This window comes from Ostrinia furnacalis, unplaced genomic scaffold (genome assembly GCF_004193835.3).
Source record: "Ostrinia furnacalis isolate ACB-3 unplaced genomic scaffold, ASM419383v2 OfSCF4245, whole genome shotgun sequence".
Classification (NCBI taxonomy): Eukaryota; Metazoa; Arthropoda; class Insecta; order Lepidoptera; family Crambidae; genus Ostrinia; species Ostrinia furnacalis.
In genome coordinates, this window is record NW_021134484.1 from 691,014 (window position 1) to 709,668 (window position 18,655).

At 35.3% G+C, this 18,655-nt stretch overlaps 1 protein-coding gene across 3 annotated transcripts; it reads left to right on the forward strand.

The window, feature by feature from the left end:
- Positions 1-446: 446 nt before the first annotated feature.
- LOC114359211 (proton-coupled folate transporter-like) lies at positions 447-18,352 on the forward strand. 3 transcript variants are annotated; one of them, XM_028313504.1, is made up of 7 exons: positions 447-1,858; positions 11,360-11,519; positions 11,802-11,903; positions 13,205-13,342; positions 14,815-14,898; positions 16,108-16,264; positions 17,520-17,797. In XM_028313504.1, the coding sequence occupies exons 1-7, from the start codon at positions 1,049-1,051 to the stop codon at positions 17,602-17,604; spliced, it is 1,536 nt and encodes a 511-aa protein (XP_028169305.1). In that variant the 5' UTR covers positions 447-1,048; the 3' UTR covers positions 17,605-17,797. The 3 variants fall into 3 exon arrangements, with proteins under 3 accessions (XP_028169305.1, XP_028169304.1, XP_028169303.1); XM_028313503.1 differs by lacking the exon at positions 447-1,858 and adding an exon at positions 4,373-5,392; XM_028313502.1 differs by lacking the exon at positions 447-1,858 and adding an exon at positions 8,789-9,893 and having other exon boundaries at positions 17,520-18,352.
- Positions 18,353-18,655: the final 303 nt, after the last annotated feature.

Sequence of the window (18,655 nt, forward strand, 5' to 3'; positions counted from 1 at the left end):
GGGAGGCCTATGTTCAGCAGTGGACGTCCTGTGGCTGAAATGATGATGATGATGATNTATTTTTATATGTTATGTTGTTTGGCATTGCAGAGTAACCAATAAAAGTAAATAAAATAATATACCTAAATAAATAAAAAATATAAATAAAATAATATAAATAAATAAAATATTATAAATACTTAAATTAATATTAGACAACATCTCATATATTACTCCAACCCAAAATAAGTAGCTAAGGCATTGTGTTATGGAAATCGGGAACGACGAACCACAACACACCCAAACCAGAGACAATGTGAAAAGATCGTTTTCTATATTGTCCCGGCCGGGAATCGAACCCGGGACCTCAGGATTGGCCCGGCACACCTTGAAAACCGGTGTGTGCGCCTCTCCGCCACCGAGGTCGTCAAAAATGTTACCTAAATGTAAAATAAAATAAAATATTAAAACTTCATTTTCTCAATATTCCCATAAAAGAGAGAAAAAAAAATGCACGGAAATTCATTGGATATTAGTATGTATCATCTGTGATAGGTTTCGTTTGTGTCCGCTACTTTTCGAAAAGTGGGGCAAAAAGTTCCCAATGTCATTTATACACTACTTAATCTTAATTGAATTACTAAATAATCTGAAAACGCTTATCAAGACACTAAATAAAGATTACGAAGAAATAATGTCTATCATCAATGAATAAGTCACTGTTATGTAATTTGAATCACCTTACAATATAAAAATATTTTCGTAAAAATATATCACTGGAAATGTTAATATCAAATAACTCACTGACGCAATTTACTTGCCTATGTGTTTGCTAATGTTTGCATGATGCATACGATGTTTCTATTACAAAACCATAAATGACATGACATAATTTAAACAAAAAATGGATAATTATTTTAAGTTGATTATCACTAATGTGCTCACACCTCGTGGTAAGTGCTGACCTAAATCGCATAAATCATTGATAATAAAAAGATAAAGAAACAAAAACTGATTATAAGTATACTATTAGAAGTGCGTGGATTGACTGTCATAGTCAATTGATACAATGGTTTCTCAAAGACGAGAAGTTCATCAAGAAACAATTGAACCTGAGGCGGAGCCTCTGCACCAAGACCATGATGACGAGCCAGAAGAGAAGAGAACTTGTGCCCAAAGTTGTATGTATGCCTTCAGAAACGTCACCGTTGAGCCAACTGTCTTGCTTTTCATCATGGGTTACATGATTGCTAGCCTGGCCACGACCAACTTAAGACTGCAGAAAGCTTGTCGAGTGAACCTTAATTTCTCTGATGAAATATGCACAGCAATGAACGATCAAACGTTAGACAGTCAAAACGAATTCGAGAGAGAAGCACAGAGACTGCTGGCAAGAGCGTTGTCCTGGAGAACATATATCACCGCAACAATACCGTGTGTGATAGGACTCTTCGTGGGTCCTTGGCAGGACAAGACGGGCCGAAGAAAAATATTTCTTGTAATCGCTCTCATGGGACAAGTCCTCGGTTGCATTAACAGTATGATTAACGTGTATTTCTTCTATCAACTCAACTTGGAGGTTTTGATCTTCACTGAAGCTTTGCTGGATGCGTTGAGTGGGGGATCGTGTGTTGTGATTATCACTGTGTTCTCATTCATATCTACTATAACTACAGAGAAGAATAGAACTTTTAGAATGGGGTTAGTGAATTTCAGTCTAACTGTGGGATTGCCGGTTGGGATCGCGTCAAGTGGAATTATGTTGAGAAGTCTGGGCTTCTACGGGCCCTTTGGATTCTCTTTAGGAATACATCTCATCAACGCGATGTATAACGCATTTGTGTTGAAAGATCCGAAAAGAACAGAAGAACAAAAGAAGGTAAGTTAAATTCCTTAATACCTACTTTGTATTATTACTTGTCAATTTTCTAATCGTATAGGTATAACAACAACACATTGCTTGAGTAATTTTCTGACATGATTATTACCCAAAAGGATACGATATTAAGGTAATAAAGTACCCTTTAAGGTAGGCTCAGATTGTAAACATTATTGACACACACATTCTATTAAAAGAAGAAGAAAGAAAGAAAAAACATTTTTATTTATTGCTCAAATGTAACAACTTTTCTCAAGGGGCCGAAGTTAAAATATAAAAAACCTTTCCATACAAATTATAATCATCAATCAGCCGTAGTATGGAGTTTTTTTTTTTTTTTTGAGAATTTCCTTGTCAAATGGTCCATAGGCCTGCAGGAAAATGCTGCAATAAAAACACCCTGTATAGTTGAGGCAGATCCACAATAAACGCTTCAACTGCTTCAACACATTTCCTGTCAAATGTGTCACTATAGACACGGTAATAATATCATACAGTATTGTAACTTCATATAAACCGACGAAACGCGAGTTTTCCTTCGAATTTCAAATCACGGGACGTGGTCGAGATCCAGAAGTTAGGGGTGTCGCGAATGTGCCGAACGGACGTCGATGGCCTAGTGTTGAAAATGACTAAGGTGATTGAATTTGACTGACCGTCTTAAACGATCAAATTTGTCAAAAACTAGTCATTAACTGTCAAAAATGGTCATTTTCAGTCAGTTCGATTTGAAATGAAAATTATCCCAACTAATATTATAAATGCGAAAGTAACTCTGTCTGTCTGTCTGTCTGTCTGTCTGTCTGTCTGTCTGTCTGTCTGTTACGCTTTCCCGCTTAAACCTCGCAACCGATTTTGATGAAATTTGGCATAAAGATAGTTTGAGTCCCGGGAAAGAACATAGGATAGTTTTTATCCCGGTTTTTGAAACAGGGACGCGCGCGATAAAGTTTTTCTGTGACAGACAAAATTCCACGCGGGCGAAGCCGCAGGCGGAAAGCTAGTATTGTATAAAACCAGCTTTGGTCCACGACTTCGCCAGCCCGAAATTAAAGTAACAGGTCGTTAAGTACTCATTATGATTAGTAGATTCAAAATTATTTTAGTATATTTTTTAAAATTAAATCTACTAATCACAAAACAACACGCATTTTTATCCTATTCCATTCACAAAGTCTTTTGTTCGTCTAAATAAAAAAAAAATTACAATCACAAAACTAGACAGAAATTCTTAGTGGACAGATTTAATTTGAATGGGTACCATAAGTGAGCAGCCCTATCGCATGTTGTCATACCGTGACGTACCGCGGGGCTGTTGACATTTATTTAAAAAATATGGCCGAGTTGGAATACTGTATAGATAGTATTACCGTGCTATAGATGACCTACACTGAACTGTCACACCAAACTCGTTGACAGGGGGCGCCATAATCGTTCAACTATTTAGTTTCCAACAAGGCAAAAATCGAACCAGCGATCCGGTATTGACGGTGGCGCCCCCTGTCAATGTCACGGGTGGGACAGTTCATTGTATTGGGTCTTTATTTTGTAACTCGTATGTACCGCTACATCATTATTTTTACTTGGCGCCATCTAGTCAAAACCAAGCAAAGCTTGTGCTATCATTATCGACGAACGATATGAATATTAACCCGCGTCATTTGATTTCAAAATCCGAGTTCATAATAATTAATAGTTATAAGAAAATACTTATAAAATTCGTCATTAACCGAGATCTCAAATATACCTATAACATTTGTTATCATTAAGGTCGCCATAATATGTGTTTTTATAATAATTGAGAACTCGGGTTTTTCACACGAATGTCGCAGGTTCGATACTTGTAGTACAAACAATAAAAGATATAAGACGATAAATGTCGAAGGAAGCACCTGAATGAGGGTAGCACAGCACTGGCCCCTGTAAAAATTCGTGAGGTCTTTGTCCAGCAATGAACCAAATACTTTAAAACTATCTATAAACGCTCGTTTTGGGCACACTTTGCAAATCAATACGTGTATGATATCACCAATATAGTTCATTAATAGTTGAATAATTTAGATAAAGAAAAGTCAATGGTGCGTTAACTTACTAAGTACCTACCTCTTCTTGAGATCGGTTTATCGAACTGGCTGCCCATACTGTAAGAGGAAATGGCTAATTGATACCACCAATCACTTTTTCGTTCATTTCAGCCGATATACGTCACTGCTGGACAAAGGCTTGTCCTACGCTGCTCGCATCCAGGCACTTTTTACATGTTCTCAAACAGTAGTACCGGGACTTCTGCATATTATTTTGTATAGCAACAGCGACATAGACTTTGTCACTTCTTCGCCAACTTAATTCACTCAGAATATTACTTTTTTCATTTCAAAGGCTTTTATCATAATTTATGGTTATATGGATATTTTACTGTGATAAAAAATTCAAAATTCAGAGTGACTATTTAAAATCATGTTTTCCTTGTTAATTGCTTAGTATTTCATGGCATATCTCAAAGTCAATTAAATAAACAACAGACGGGATCAAGTAATCAGTATTATTATCAACAAAAGTTTATGACTTACCAAATGCAGAGGCACAAATTAGTTAACATATTAGTATAAACAGTCGTTGAGGACGGACTTATCTACTCAATCCGATAGAACTATAGGTACGTGTGTTCATTGTGTTCAAAGAATAAATAAATGCAATATTAGTTAAAGTGAAAAAATGGCTAACAGAAATGAATCGGACGAATTCACAGAAAAAGACCCACTGCAAAAAAACACAGGGGAGAAACTCGAAACGGGCCATGTGGAAATAATTAAGAGCCAAACTTTTTGTGAAAAATGCCGCTACATATTTAATAATATAACATTCGAACCGACCATGGTTATGTTCACAATCGCTGTGATGATCATGATGACGACCACACAAAATTTGAGTTTAGAAAAAGCTTGTCGTGTCAATTTGAATTTCACAGACGAAATATGCACGTCTCTCAGATCACAAAGTGCTGACAGTCAAAACGAGTACGAAAGGGAAACCCAGAAGTTGCTGGCGACTGCTGTGAGCAGAAGAACATACATAGGGGCCACTGCACCGGCTGCTTTGGCCATTTTTGTTGGATCTTACTCGGACACTACTGGCCGCAGAAGATTCTTCGTACTGATGCCTTTAATTGGCCAAATGCTCGCTTCTGTCAGCAACATTGTTAACACTTACTTTTTTTATGAACTCTCATTGGAAGTGCTAGTTTTCAGTGAAGCTTTCTTTGAGGCCTTCAGTGGGGGGTGGTGCGTTTGTTTTACCACAATCTTCTCTTACATGGCCATTATTACGTCAAAAGAAGACAGGACTTTTCGCCTTGGCATCGTGAACTTTTGCTTCACCGTAGGAATACCCATCGGGATGGGACTCAGTGGAGTGTTGTTGAAAAACTTAGGGTTCTTCGGGTGTTACATAGTTGTGATATGTATGCAGGCTGTAAACTGTTTTTATACGTTCTTTTTTGTGAAAGATCCGAAAAGAACGCCGGAGCAGAAAAAGGTAATGTTTTAATCACTTTCTTAGTTATTTGTTGATATAAGTGTATGAGTATTTGGATTGTTTAATCTCTAAATTGTAAACATTTATTGTTCTTGAAGATTATTCATATTATTGATTATTCATAAAGCATCAATAGGTTATCAAACATTCAATTAATGCATTAACAAAACTGAACGTGCTTGATAGGTATCATTATAGTTACATTTGAGATAATGCGGATTATACCTATTATTCTACGTAAAACCACAGAATAAGTAATAGTACAGGTACAGAAGGATTACTCCACAAGACGATTTAAATAAATGCGAGTCTTGCTACGACGAGATACAGTGGAATTCAGCTCGCACAGCACTACGTACCTACAATTTTATTCACCTACAAGTTTTGTCTCTCTTTAACGCGTGCCTCTGAACTCTTCTTACGCTATTAGGGTTGATGTCTAGTGAAAAAATAATTAATCTACTTATTTGTAATGACCTACGTATGTAGGTAAGTATGCATTCATTATGGTAAACCTTGGGAGAGGCCTTTGTCCAGCAGTGGACGTCATTTGGCTGAAACGAACGAACGCATTCTGAGCAGTAGTCATAGTAGGTTAGGTTCCTATACTATCTTAAGAATTATTGATTACCTACATGGCCAACATACCTTTCAGCATCTTTGGGAAGCGAAAAAAAAAGATAAATCCGGTAGATTACTTTTCGAATTTAAACACCCGAACGCCGCACAATATTTCTTTCTCTTTATGTCCATTTTTAAATAATACTTCGATCATAGAATTATAATCATACTACAACGCATGCCAGCGCCCTGACGAGCGCGCGCGTGACACTCGACTGATATAATACCCGCCGGCGGGGCGCTTCGCTGTAGGTAATTATCGGATGTACCGCGCGGAGTGAGCCAGGCCTGATAATGTTCTATAGGAACGAATATAAACTTTATCAGCCATTTTGACATGAGCTACTCTTATTTTACCATCTGGTCCAGGTACTATTTTTACAATACGCCCCATAGGCCACTTCATTGGTGCAACATTATTCATTTTGACAATAACTAGATCTCCTAATTTTAAGTTTACATTTTCTTGATTCCATTTACCANGCCGGGGCGCTTCGCTGTAGGTAATTATCGGATGTACCGCGCGGAGTGAGCCAGGCCTGGTAAAACTTACAAATCAAATAATCTCAGAGAATAAAATTGGTCTTAAGTAACATATTATATGCTTATGAGTAGGTATAAGCTTTTGATTCTAAAATTTTCATACAGTTAAAAAATATTTGTTATTATTAATTTAAACGAATGAATATTCGGCGCAAAAACGCTGGTTCACTTCTAAAGCAAGATCCGCGATATCTGTTTATGGTAATCGTAGTGTCCTGTAAGACTATGAGCCATAGCCGACAGTAGGGTCTATACTACCCTTAAAACTCGGTTAACTACATCATCATACATAGAAACGTGTTAACTAATTGTGTGTTGCTAGTAATACAGCTGCAGATAATGAATATAAATTTCCCAAACTAAACTATGTCTGTATCTCTGGTGAAGTACACAACATGGTCAGTTTAAAATACTTACCAATACTTACTCGTTACTGATCTAATTTAAAAAATTCTGATACAGCAAAGAGTGTCTGGGGTATTGTTGATATATCTGTAGATGTCCTACATAATTGATAATACTTTGATATTTTGTTATAATCTCAATTCAAAGTACTAATTGATAATATTGATAAATGAGAAATCAATTGTTTTTGTCCAAAGGTTGCCATCTACAGTTTTGCGCCTCAATTTTGCATAGATAAATTAAACTACAAAGAGAACAGATAGAGACACTTAAGAGAACAATATTCTTTACTTTATAGAAGAATCACTTATTTCTAATATGTACACCACCCATTTAATGCACTCCCACAGTAATTAAATCATAAAAATAAATAAATAAATAGGGTAAACCAGAGAGTGATTGCCCACTGGTAGTGATTGCCCGCTTTAAGAATAATATTGTCAGGTGCTGACTTTGAATCACTCTAGTTAGATTTGAATTTACTAGATAGATGGCTCCGAGATCAATGTACAGTAGATTTAAAATTTACAATAGGAAACACTAAAAAAAAACAGTTATGGCGAATTTTGTCAAGACGGGTGAAAATGTTACTCAAACAGGTAAAGACTTTAACAATTTTACTAAGGAATTACTTGCTTAGAGGTTAAAATTTTTTTGCAAGTTATTTAATATTCAACTAATGGTGTATAGTCATGATGAAATTATAAGTGTTTTCTCCATTATCAATGAAAATAACTGATAAAATTTGATTTCTAACGGTCATTTTAACGGTGGGTAATCACTGCACGTAAATCTGTATATTTTTAGTTATTGCCCACCATCATTTCAGTTATTGCCATATGTTAATGTATAGTTATTGCCCAGGGCAATTATTATTAGAGTGTTGCCACCATGCAGTAGCAGTGTTTAAGTTGCTCATTGCTAGACTTGTTTTGCAATTTACAGGCATAAATATTGAAATGGCTTTTAATGTTTCATTTTCAGTATGCCAAAGACTCCAAAAGTTCAATATAGCATAGAAAATTTGCAAAAAGCGATCGAAGCTGTACAAGATGTATCCAACAATTTATCTACAAGATAAATTGCTGAAAAATATGGTTTGGCTTGAAAAAATTGATAAAAATTCAAACGCAAATACAAAAAATGAAAATCCTACGTTAAATCTACTAGTGAAAATGTTAATTGTAAGGAAATAGATACAACTTTAGGGAAGAATAACCAACAGCTAATTGAACATTCTGAGCAACCACTTGAACTGATATCAAAGAAGATAAAAAAATAAATACATATAAAATTTACATATAAAATTCAAATTTTTGCGTCATCTATGTTTTGAAGTAGATGATTCTGTCTCTACCGATTCTGACTCATCAACATCAGCTCAAGAAATATTTGATAATATGTTAATAAGGCCAAACGCAATTTATTTTGAAATTTTGAAGACTGTACTACTAGAATTTAAGTTTAATGTTTTGTTTTGTTTATTTAAAGCCTATTTTGTCATTTTCAAATTGATTATTTTGTTTTAAGATACTGGGCAATTACTGTGCTTTGATGTGGGCAATTAGTGTAAGTAATGGGCAATGACTGTACTTTTTGAAGGATTTTAAATTTATTTCAATATTTTCTAAGTTACGTAAGTTTTAACTAAAAACTGTTAATATTCTGTTTAACAATTTATTGAGTTATAAGAAAAAAGTCATAAATGGTCGATATTTAAAATACTTTCTTTAATTTTTCATTTCAATGTGTTTGAAATCTTTAAGTGGGCAATAGCTATACGGTTTACCCTACCTAATAGGAAAATCGAAGTTTAGAAATATTTTTCCCACCATAATTTAGTAATGATTTACAAGAATTTTCTTAATTGCCAAGCGTATTAAATAAACAATTAATTGTCATCATTATCCGCACTTTACTGCCACCAAATGCAAAGGTACATGCAATGAGTACCACTAAAGTATAAAGACACACTAAAGACAGTCTTATTGGCTCAATACAATAGTGCACTAACGAACGTTAACTGTGTGCAAGCAATAATAAATTAACTCGTACAAATGACAATTAAATAAAACAAATAGTGTGATACCAGGCTAAGAAAATGGCAGACGACAATTTTGTTCTTGATAAAAATGGATCAGAAGAGTACACAGAAAAATGCACCCTACAAAATAACGATAGAAACAATTTTGAGACCACAGAGACAATTGAAAGTAAATCTTTTAATGAAAAAATTCGCTGTGTACTAAAAAAGGCCACACTTGAACCAACCATGATCATGTTCATGATATCAGTGATGATATCGATAAATGCAACTCAAAATTTGAGCTTAGAGAAAGCCTGTCGAGTAAACTTGAATTACACAGACGAAATTTGCGACTCACTACGAATGCAGAGTGTCAATAGTGAAAATCAATATGAAAGAGAGGCTCAGAAGCTGCTAGCCTCTGCTCAACGCAAAAAAACTCTATTAACATCAACAGTACCCGCTATCCTGGGTATTTTTGTTGGGGCATGGTCAGACATCACAGGCCACAGGAGACTGTTCGTCCTACTGCCATTGACGGGTCACATTTTAATGGGAATCAGCCTCATCATTAATACCTACTTCTTTTATGAACTGTCCTTAGAAGTTCTGGTTTTATGTGAAGCGTTTTTTGAGGCATTCAGTGGCGGCTGGTGTGTGATTTTTATGACAATATTTTCGTACATGGCTGTTATAACAAATAGTGAAAACAGGACGTTTCGTCTGGGCATTGTGAATTTCTGTACAACAGTAGGCCTGCCCATCGGAATAGCACTAAGTGGGGTAATGTTGAAAAAAATCGGTTTTCTTGGATGTTACACTTTTGTGATCTCTGTCCATTTCGTAAATTGCCTCTATACGTTATTTTATGTGAAAGATCCAAAAAGAACACCGGAACAAAAGAAGGTAATCAATTAATAATTTATTTACTAAGTTTCCAAATTGTGCAAAAAATTAAATGTAGGTAACTTAACGTCTTAATCCCTCCAAACCACTCGATATGTATTTATACTTGTGTTAGGAGTGGGTTCACAACAATAGTCCAGTGGTCGATTTGGTCCAATAGGATTAGGCGCGAGTGGATCTTTTTAAATCGCAATGACTATTAATTGTATAAAATGATAACTAAATGAATCAGAGCATCAATTATTAGTTTTCAGTAAACATCGACGTAACCGTATTAATCTTATCTCTGCTTTCCTTTCAAAGTCCACAAATACTGAACAATGAATATTAATGTTAGTGTTAAGTTTATGGCAGTAATCTAGCGTTAATTACAATTCAACGTTATGTGTTTGTAGACATTGTTGAACAACATTGCTGTTTAAACAATAAATAACCATGTTTATTTAATATTTTGAAGTTTGATGCGTTTAAAACTAAAATTATTTCGTTTCTGCTGAATAAATGGATTAAAAATTTATTTATTTATTTAAAAAATATTATTTTTTGTTCCGCATGCGATATCAGTCTTGTTCTAGTTTCAAAACACTTATCATGATTATCAATTTACATTGGTAATACGACTAATAAAAGAAACATCATTAATTTGTCGTTTGATTTTGATTGATTTTGTAACAATTCACTGCTAGACCGAAGTCTTCCTCAAGGGGTGCCACAAAGCCCAATCTATTTTTCGTCCATATCCATACACTAACATTCGAACGCATAACCACAGAAGTTGCTATAGTGGTACGCAAACAACTGGGTAGGAAGTTGCTATTCCGAATATGGCAATGATATCGAATTTGCGTACACCAGTCTACGCCCTGCTTGTAAGGCTCTTTCACTCGCCAGTGGCGCCAAAAAACTATTATAAGATAGTCCTAAAATTAAGTTTATTAAAACTGGTAATCTTATCAGATCATGGTTAGTAAACACGCTACGGAAGTCTAAAGGGCTTAATCAAGGCCCCTTAACATACTGTAGGTACCTACCTAGAGCCATCATTATTACACGCTTGGTTTTTTATAACGCGGAAAACTTTGGAAAATACTAGCCATCATATTTTTTTTATGTTACAAACTGTGAAAAATCACACACACAAATAAGTTGGAGAAAGTAACAAAAAAGAGAAAACAATATGTTATTTAAAAAACAATACCTACCTGCATGCATTTATCTCTATTGGTTCCTATTTCCATTAGCAAATAACCAAATAATTTGATCATCACACATTTTGAGCATTGTTGTCAAATATTCCTAAATCACAACCATTTTTGAATGCACAATACATTTTAGAATGTTGTGTTAGGCAATAACCACAAACATTTCTGTTTTAATAAGCTTAAATGGTACTATTAAAATTAGATTTAAATTTAAAATCTTTATTGCGTGTTATTATTTGGACTCATAAGAGTTGTTTTCCACAGCACGACGGGCAGGGCGTCCGCTACTTCTTCAGAACGTTCTTCGACTTGTCCAACATTAAGGAGACTATCAAAGTGGTATTCAAAAATGGACCTAAAAGACGTCGGCTTAGGATGTGCGTGCTGATGGTGATCGTCACCTTCTTGTTTGGACCTATGTTTGGTATGTACTTAGTTTTGTGGCCTATATTCGGTGTAGGCCCAGTCAGCGTCAAATACTTCGTGACACCAAAAGTAGCCAAAAAGTTCACAACACGTCTTTGTTACAATTTTGGAATAAGGTTGTGTTATCAAGCAAATAATTCGTAAACTAATATTGTCATGAAAATAAAAGTATGAACGAAAAGAACTTGAGCACTTTGTGCCTAAACACATGGCGTTATACGTTCAAATATGGTACTATTTAATAAAATACTAACGTAAAAATGTATCATTTACTTTACAGGTGAAATGTCTGTTATGTACATGTCTACACGGTACCGATTCAACTGGGACGAAGTTAAATACAGCCTCTTCCAAGCATACAACTTTATTACACATACAATTGGTAAGCTAAGTACTAGTTAGTAATTTATACTCCCGTTGAAAGGCAAGCCAATTTCAACAAGCAATCTATCTATATACAGGGTGGAAACGATAAGTGATCTCACCCGATTATTTCTAAACTATACAAGATATCGAAAAACTGGTTACTGATCCTGAAAGTGCTTCATAAGCTCTTTCAAACGGTGCTAATAACAGGTTTCAGAATAATCTGTAACTATCCGAAAATTCAATGTTTCCAGCTTCCATACATTTGGTAAAGTTACATAATTTTAAAAACTACACAAGATATCGTAAAACTGGTTACTGATCCTAAAAGTGCTTCACGAGTTCTATCCAACGGTATCAATATCAAGTTACAGAATAAACTGGATCTATCCTAAAATTAAATGTTTCCGTCTTCCATACATTTTGTATTATCACAGTCATTGCACTCATCTCTTGATAATTTTATAGCAAGTAAAACCTAAAAGTAATGTATTTCACAAATAATTTTAAATAAGATGCAAGTTACAAGTTTATTTAACCGACTTTTTAAGTTTATTATTTAACAAAAAATAAATTACACTTCTAATATTGTGTCATCGCCATACATTTAGTATGGAAGCTGGAAACATTGAATTTTGGGGTAGTTCCAGTTTATTCTTTAACCTATTATTGATATCGTTTGAAAGAGCTTATGAAGCACTTTCAGGATCAGTAACCAGTTTTTCGATATCTTGTATAGTTTAGAAATAATCGAGTGAGATCACTTATCGTTTCCACCCTGTATATAAAAGAAATTCGTGTTAGTTACTTCGCTTATAACTCAAGAACGGCTGAACCGATTTAGCTGAAAATTGTCAGGGAGGTAGTTTAGAGCCAGGAGAAGGACATAGGATACTTTTTATCCCGTTCGAAATTAAAAAAAAGTCTGCTTATTTATTGCCATTAAGGCGGAACAAAGTTCGCCGGGTCAGCTAATATTTATCTATTTAAAACTTATAATGCATATAAAACACAGTATAGATCGTGCCATTCACGAAAACGCTCCCCACCAATTTTTGGTCGAGGGAAGCGCGGGATGCGGAGAGTTTGATCCGAACAATCCGAGCGTCATTGTTGTAGTGTGCGGTGTGCACTCATGGATAATTTAGCTTGTACCGATAACACTCAAACATTAGCGGAAGAATGGTGGGGCGCGTCTTCGTGGATGGCACGATCTATAAATACGGCGAACTTAATGCCATTTGGGATTCTTCTCTAGTTAACTTAAGGGCTTGAGACTTGAACTTTCAGTATTTTAAACCCTGTTAACAATTCCAGGTACGGTATTCTCCATCACGGTGTTCAGCAAATACCTCCAATGGCACGACTCGATGCTGGGCATCATCTCCACCGTCAGCAAGATTGCAGCTTCTTTCGTCTACTGCTTTGCTCCTAACGAGACAATCTTCTTCATTGGTAACCTTAATTTTTATATTTTACTATCTAAATAAATGGAGGGAAGTTAAACCTTAACTTCGAACTCCTCTTATGTTCTTCTGATTAATTTCGTTGCGGGTCCAATGACAGTTTAACTCTCCCCCGGGACAAACTTGACCTTCACTGGTTGGGTTTTTATTGGCGGTCAAGCTGTAGATCCTGGCTACACAGGAGTTGCAGCGGTGGGACCGAGAGGTGGGAATAGTATCTAAATAGAGTGAGATTTTGCTAAATAATAGGCATAAATTATCTAGTTAATTAGAAAAAGAGTGAAAATTGAAATTTAAAAAACAAAGATTAAATTTTAAAATCTGGTAAAATGTAAATCGCTATTTAATTTGCCGAAATATGGAGATCTTTTAATAGAGGAATAAAAAGACCTCAAAAGGTAAAATTGCATTTCTATTAATTGTGTTTTAATGAAAACACATCAACATTAAATGGAAGTAATTTAACCAAAAATTTTGAACTTTGATTAAAAGACTCTTTACTGTACTGATCCAAATCGAAAAAATCGAAGTTAACAAAAAACTGCGAGCTATAATATCAGAATAAATAGTCGCTTATTTGCGAATCTATACTAATATTATAAATGCGAAGGTAACTCTGTCTGTCTGCTTAAGCCTAAACCACTGAAACTATTTTGATGAAAGGCATAGAGATAGTTTGAGTCCCGGGAAAGGACATAGGATAGTTTTTATCCCGGTTTTTGAAACAGGGACGCACGCGATAAAGCTTTTCTGTGACAGACAAAATTCCACGCGGGCATAGCCGCGGGCGGAAAGCTAGTACTAAATAAATCTGGTAAATGGGTTTATGTATCAGTTAATACTTATTGTTAAGTTAGTAAAGATTAAAATAACGACTTAATAATGGGCACGACTATTTTATGGTTACGATTTTATTTAAATACAAGATAGTATTGCTTTGGAGACGTTTTTTGTTTGCGTATTATTAAGTAATTTAGTTACATGTAACTTACTTTACTCGATTTTGATTTTAGCCTACCTCCAATACAACCTTAGAAATCGTGTATAGTGTATAAAAAATATTAACGGATCAGGACCGGTTTACCGTTATTTATTTAATCTAGTAGTTACACTATATTTTACATATATACGAAGTCGACAGTTTACCTCGTGATTATCACTTATATGATCCCAAATAACACGGTTATTTACTTATCTGCACTATAATCAGGTTAAATTAGTGCCGCTTCATCGTGTAAAAGTATTATTCTAGTAATTTAAAGTAGTCCATAAAATATGATCACGTGTTGATTTTGTGTCGTAAAAAGTCATAAAACTTATAATGGTTACCTACAATGTTCGTTCGTTCGTTCGTTTCAGCCGAAAGACGTCCACAGCTGGACAAAGGCCTCCCTCAAGGTTTTCCACAAAGACAATGACAAAGGTTACAATATTATATCTTATTATTATTTTTGTTTTCAGGTCCAATGGTTGAAATACTGAATGGCACATCGATGTTAGCTTTGCGGTCGATATTCTCAAAGTTGGTAGCTGCAGATGAGATAGGTAATATTCTTTTTATACTTACAAACTAAGCAGCTGTGACAAAATAGGTATTTGGTTTGGCGTTATATTTGTCACTATTACGAAACCATCCTCAAATAAGTAGGTTACTTTATAGGCAACTAGCTTTTGCCCGCGACTTCACCCGCGTGAAATTTAGGTTGTCACAGATAGTCATAAATTATAGCCTATGTTATTCTGTACTGTAAAGTCTCATCAAAATCCGTTCAGTAGTTTTTGCGTGAAAGAGTAACAAACATCCAGACATCCACACAAACTTTCACGTTTATAATATTAGTAGGATCCAGTAAATGTTTCATATTTAGTTCCTCAAAAGATATGAAATATTATTTTTATAAAGCTACGATTTTATTACCGACGTTTGAAGTATCATAACATAATGTTATCATAATTGGATTATCTTAATCTCCATTGACAAAGCTGAAAATTATTATCGAAAACACAATTTACCACTAAGCCTTCATTGATAATTTTAATATAGATATAAATTTCAAAAAACATAACCTTCCTTCTGATCCAGTCGGGTAAAAATGTAAACCATTTTTGCTCTACTGCCATGGTTTCCCAGAATCCTCTTCCATTTTCCCATTAATTTATATTTTGTATGTGGGTATTGAGTATGATAATGTAGTTACACCATTGAGGAATACCTGCAACTGTTAAAATATTGAATACTGTATCAACATTTTTATTTTTTCTATATTTTTATGAGAAACGTGATTCCTCAAAAAACGTTCAGCTTTTGTTTCCGGAATTAAAGAGAGTTCAGGATAATTCATTATCAGATCATTCTGAGTAACAATTGTTTGCCAATATACGTCTTGATTCTAATCATCTTAATACTTACCTCCGCTTGATACTTGAGGGAAACAGGGCCGGATCTACCATATGCTATGGTACCAGGGCCCTGTGAATTCAAGGCCCCCAGCTAAGTCAAGTCAAAGTCAAAAATAGACGATAAGTATAGTAGGTGGGACCCTGAGTAATAATATTAGTCCAGGGCCCCCTAAACTCAGGGTCCGGCCGAAAGAAAGAAAAACGTCGATCCAAACTCCTTTTATACTCGTATTCTTCTAATTTCGGGGTTCGATGACCATTAACCGATAGGTACCCAAAACAAACTTGACCTTCGTTGATTCGGTTTTAACGACTTTGTCATCATATTGCTGACATAGTTAATCTTAATTACAGGAAAAGTGAACTCTATAATCGGTCTAACAGAGACCCTAATGCCGTTGGCGTATGTTCCTCTGTACACACAAGTGTACACAGCGACAATGGAAGTGCTGCCTGGTGCTGTGTTCCTACTAGGAGCAGCCATGACCTTACCAGCTGTAGTGGTGTTCATGTAAGATCATTTTGTTTTAAGTTAACTTTAGGCAGGGTACTCACCTGCCATGTAGCACGTAACGTAGCATGTAACGTGTCCAACCTTCAAGTGAGTACGGCTCGTCCACGGTCATCGTGTATCTAGCTGCGAGCTCCTGGATCCTACTGAGAGCCGCCTTTGTGCTCGCAGTGATACCGCCAGTCTACGGGTCGCTGCGATCTCCCTGCCAACCACGCGCGAGCGGGCTCGTGCCTATGTACTCACTTGATACAGTATCTGTTACATTAGATGCTACACGACTAGATGAGTACCCTGCTTTATAACTATGACCCTACATAGAATTATAGTTCTTATGTGAAATCAATGAAGGTGTGTGGTTCTGCCAGAGTAGAATAGAAACCCCCCTTCCCGTGAATGTCGTAAGAGGCGACTCAAGGACTAATATTTGAACATCAGACCTACCAAATCTGTCTGGTCAGTGTGGGGAGTGTAGGGCAAAACTCCCTTATGCCTCAGGTAGGTATATTGTAAGAATAGTCTATAAGTCAATGTCCAGTCAATTAGTTACATTCCGTAGATTCTAAGACATTTTAGTTCGCAAGACTGTCAATAGATGGCGTTGTGCTGACTTACATCGCGGTGTCGAAGTTTTAGGCGACCCATATATAAAGGTTTTGAACCACCGTTCACATTAACCATCCTACTTGTTACTAACCGATTGTGGTGACGTAATAAACCCGTCGTGTACTAAGTTTGGCTTTTATTTCTAAGCTAGTACACCCTCGATTCGACTTTGACCCAAGGGGGTTAAACATATATTAGAGAGGGTAGTGCTCTGACAGTAGAGACCAAATTGACCAAAAGTACCTGATGATGAAGTATAATAATTTTATTTTAGTAATCAAATAAAATTATAACGCAGAATGCTTCATCTACTATATAAAAATAAGTCGGGTTTTCCTCCCTGACGCTATAACTCCAGAACGCACGAACCGATTTCCACGGTTTTGCATTCGTTGGAAAGGTCTCGGGCTCCGTGAGGTTTATAGCAAAGAAAATTCGGGAAAAGGGGGTAAAACAGGATCCACGCGTACGAAGTCGCGGGCGGCCGCTAGTAATTTATAATTTACGATAATTGTAGGCTTTCGATTTTGACCTGAATATTTTATGGAGTTTAAAACTTCAGCATTAAATTTTGTTCATTTTAATTGGAAAATAACGATACGAATAATTTACCATCACGGCCATTTAATATCTTTCCATATAATTACAGATGGTTGTTCGTGGAGCATCGCAGGGGCTTAAGAAAAAAACCTGTAATAGAAAATGGCACTGAAGTTCCTCTCAAACAAATGTGAAAATTCTAGTCCAATTTAATATTAAGTTAACGAAATTTACTAGCTAGTTACAATATAAGTAGTAAGTTAAGGTTTAAACAATTGCTACTTAGGCACGCTCATTTCCAGTTGCTCGTGCACGTTTTATGAGTAGGTACCTGAACATCCGTTTTAGAAATTGATTCGATTGGTCGCATGACTACTGTTTTATGCCTTTGAATGATAGATGCCACATTGACTAGTAGCGGTTAGGTCCCTATTTGAGAAACATTGTTTATTTTCATGTTTGAAATAGTTTCTAATAACTATGAAATCAATAGGCTAGAGTCTAGACTAAACTTTTAACATTTACTTACATAAAATTGTGCAACCTTTTGGTTTGATAATTGTATTACTAAATAATAAGATTATTGGAACCCAACGTACTTAAGTAAGTAGTAACAATATTCTAGATAGCATTTAATATTAAATTGTTGTAGATACTTTTATAAAGTATCTAAGGATAGGATACTTGATTATTTTTGTATTTTTATAAATGGTGTACTGTGCTGCCTATAAGTAGGTAATACCACTATTTTGTGGTAATACACTGAGTCACTGACCTTTAACAGTTGTGTTGGGTTTATACATACCTCTTCTGTATATATTGATAATTTGTGAATGGTATTTTTAACGTTTTTTAAGTATAACATTACTTACTGTTCATAAACATTATTTTGTAAGTTTACTGCGACAAGTATTCATCAAAATATATCTGTAAAAAGCTGAATATTTATTTTGTATTTTCTCATTTGACTGGTATCAATGTATCAAGTTGTTCCTCTTCAGCCAGAATGAAATAGATAAAATTTAACCTGTTTAATACCTGCTCATAAACCAATATTTAATAGTTATTCTCTTAAACTTTAAATACAAATATCTCATCAAACTTGCGGCATGAAACATAGCCTTTCCAACTTTGCAGTTTAAGTTTGAGCACTCAAAGTAATTATGTCGGAACGCAGCAAAAACTTGGCATAATCCTACCACGGTCCACCCAATTAACAACCTAGAACACAGCTTATTGCTCGCA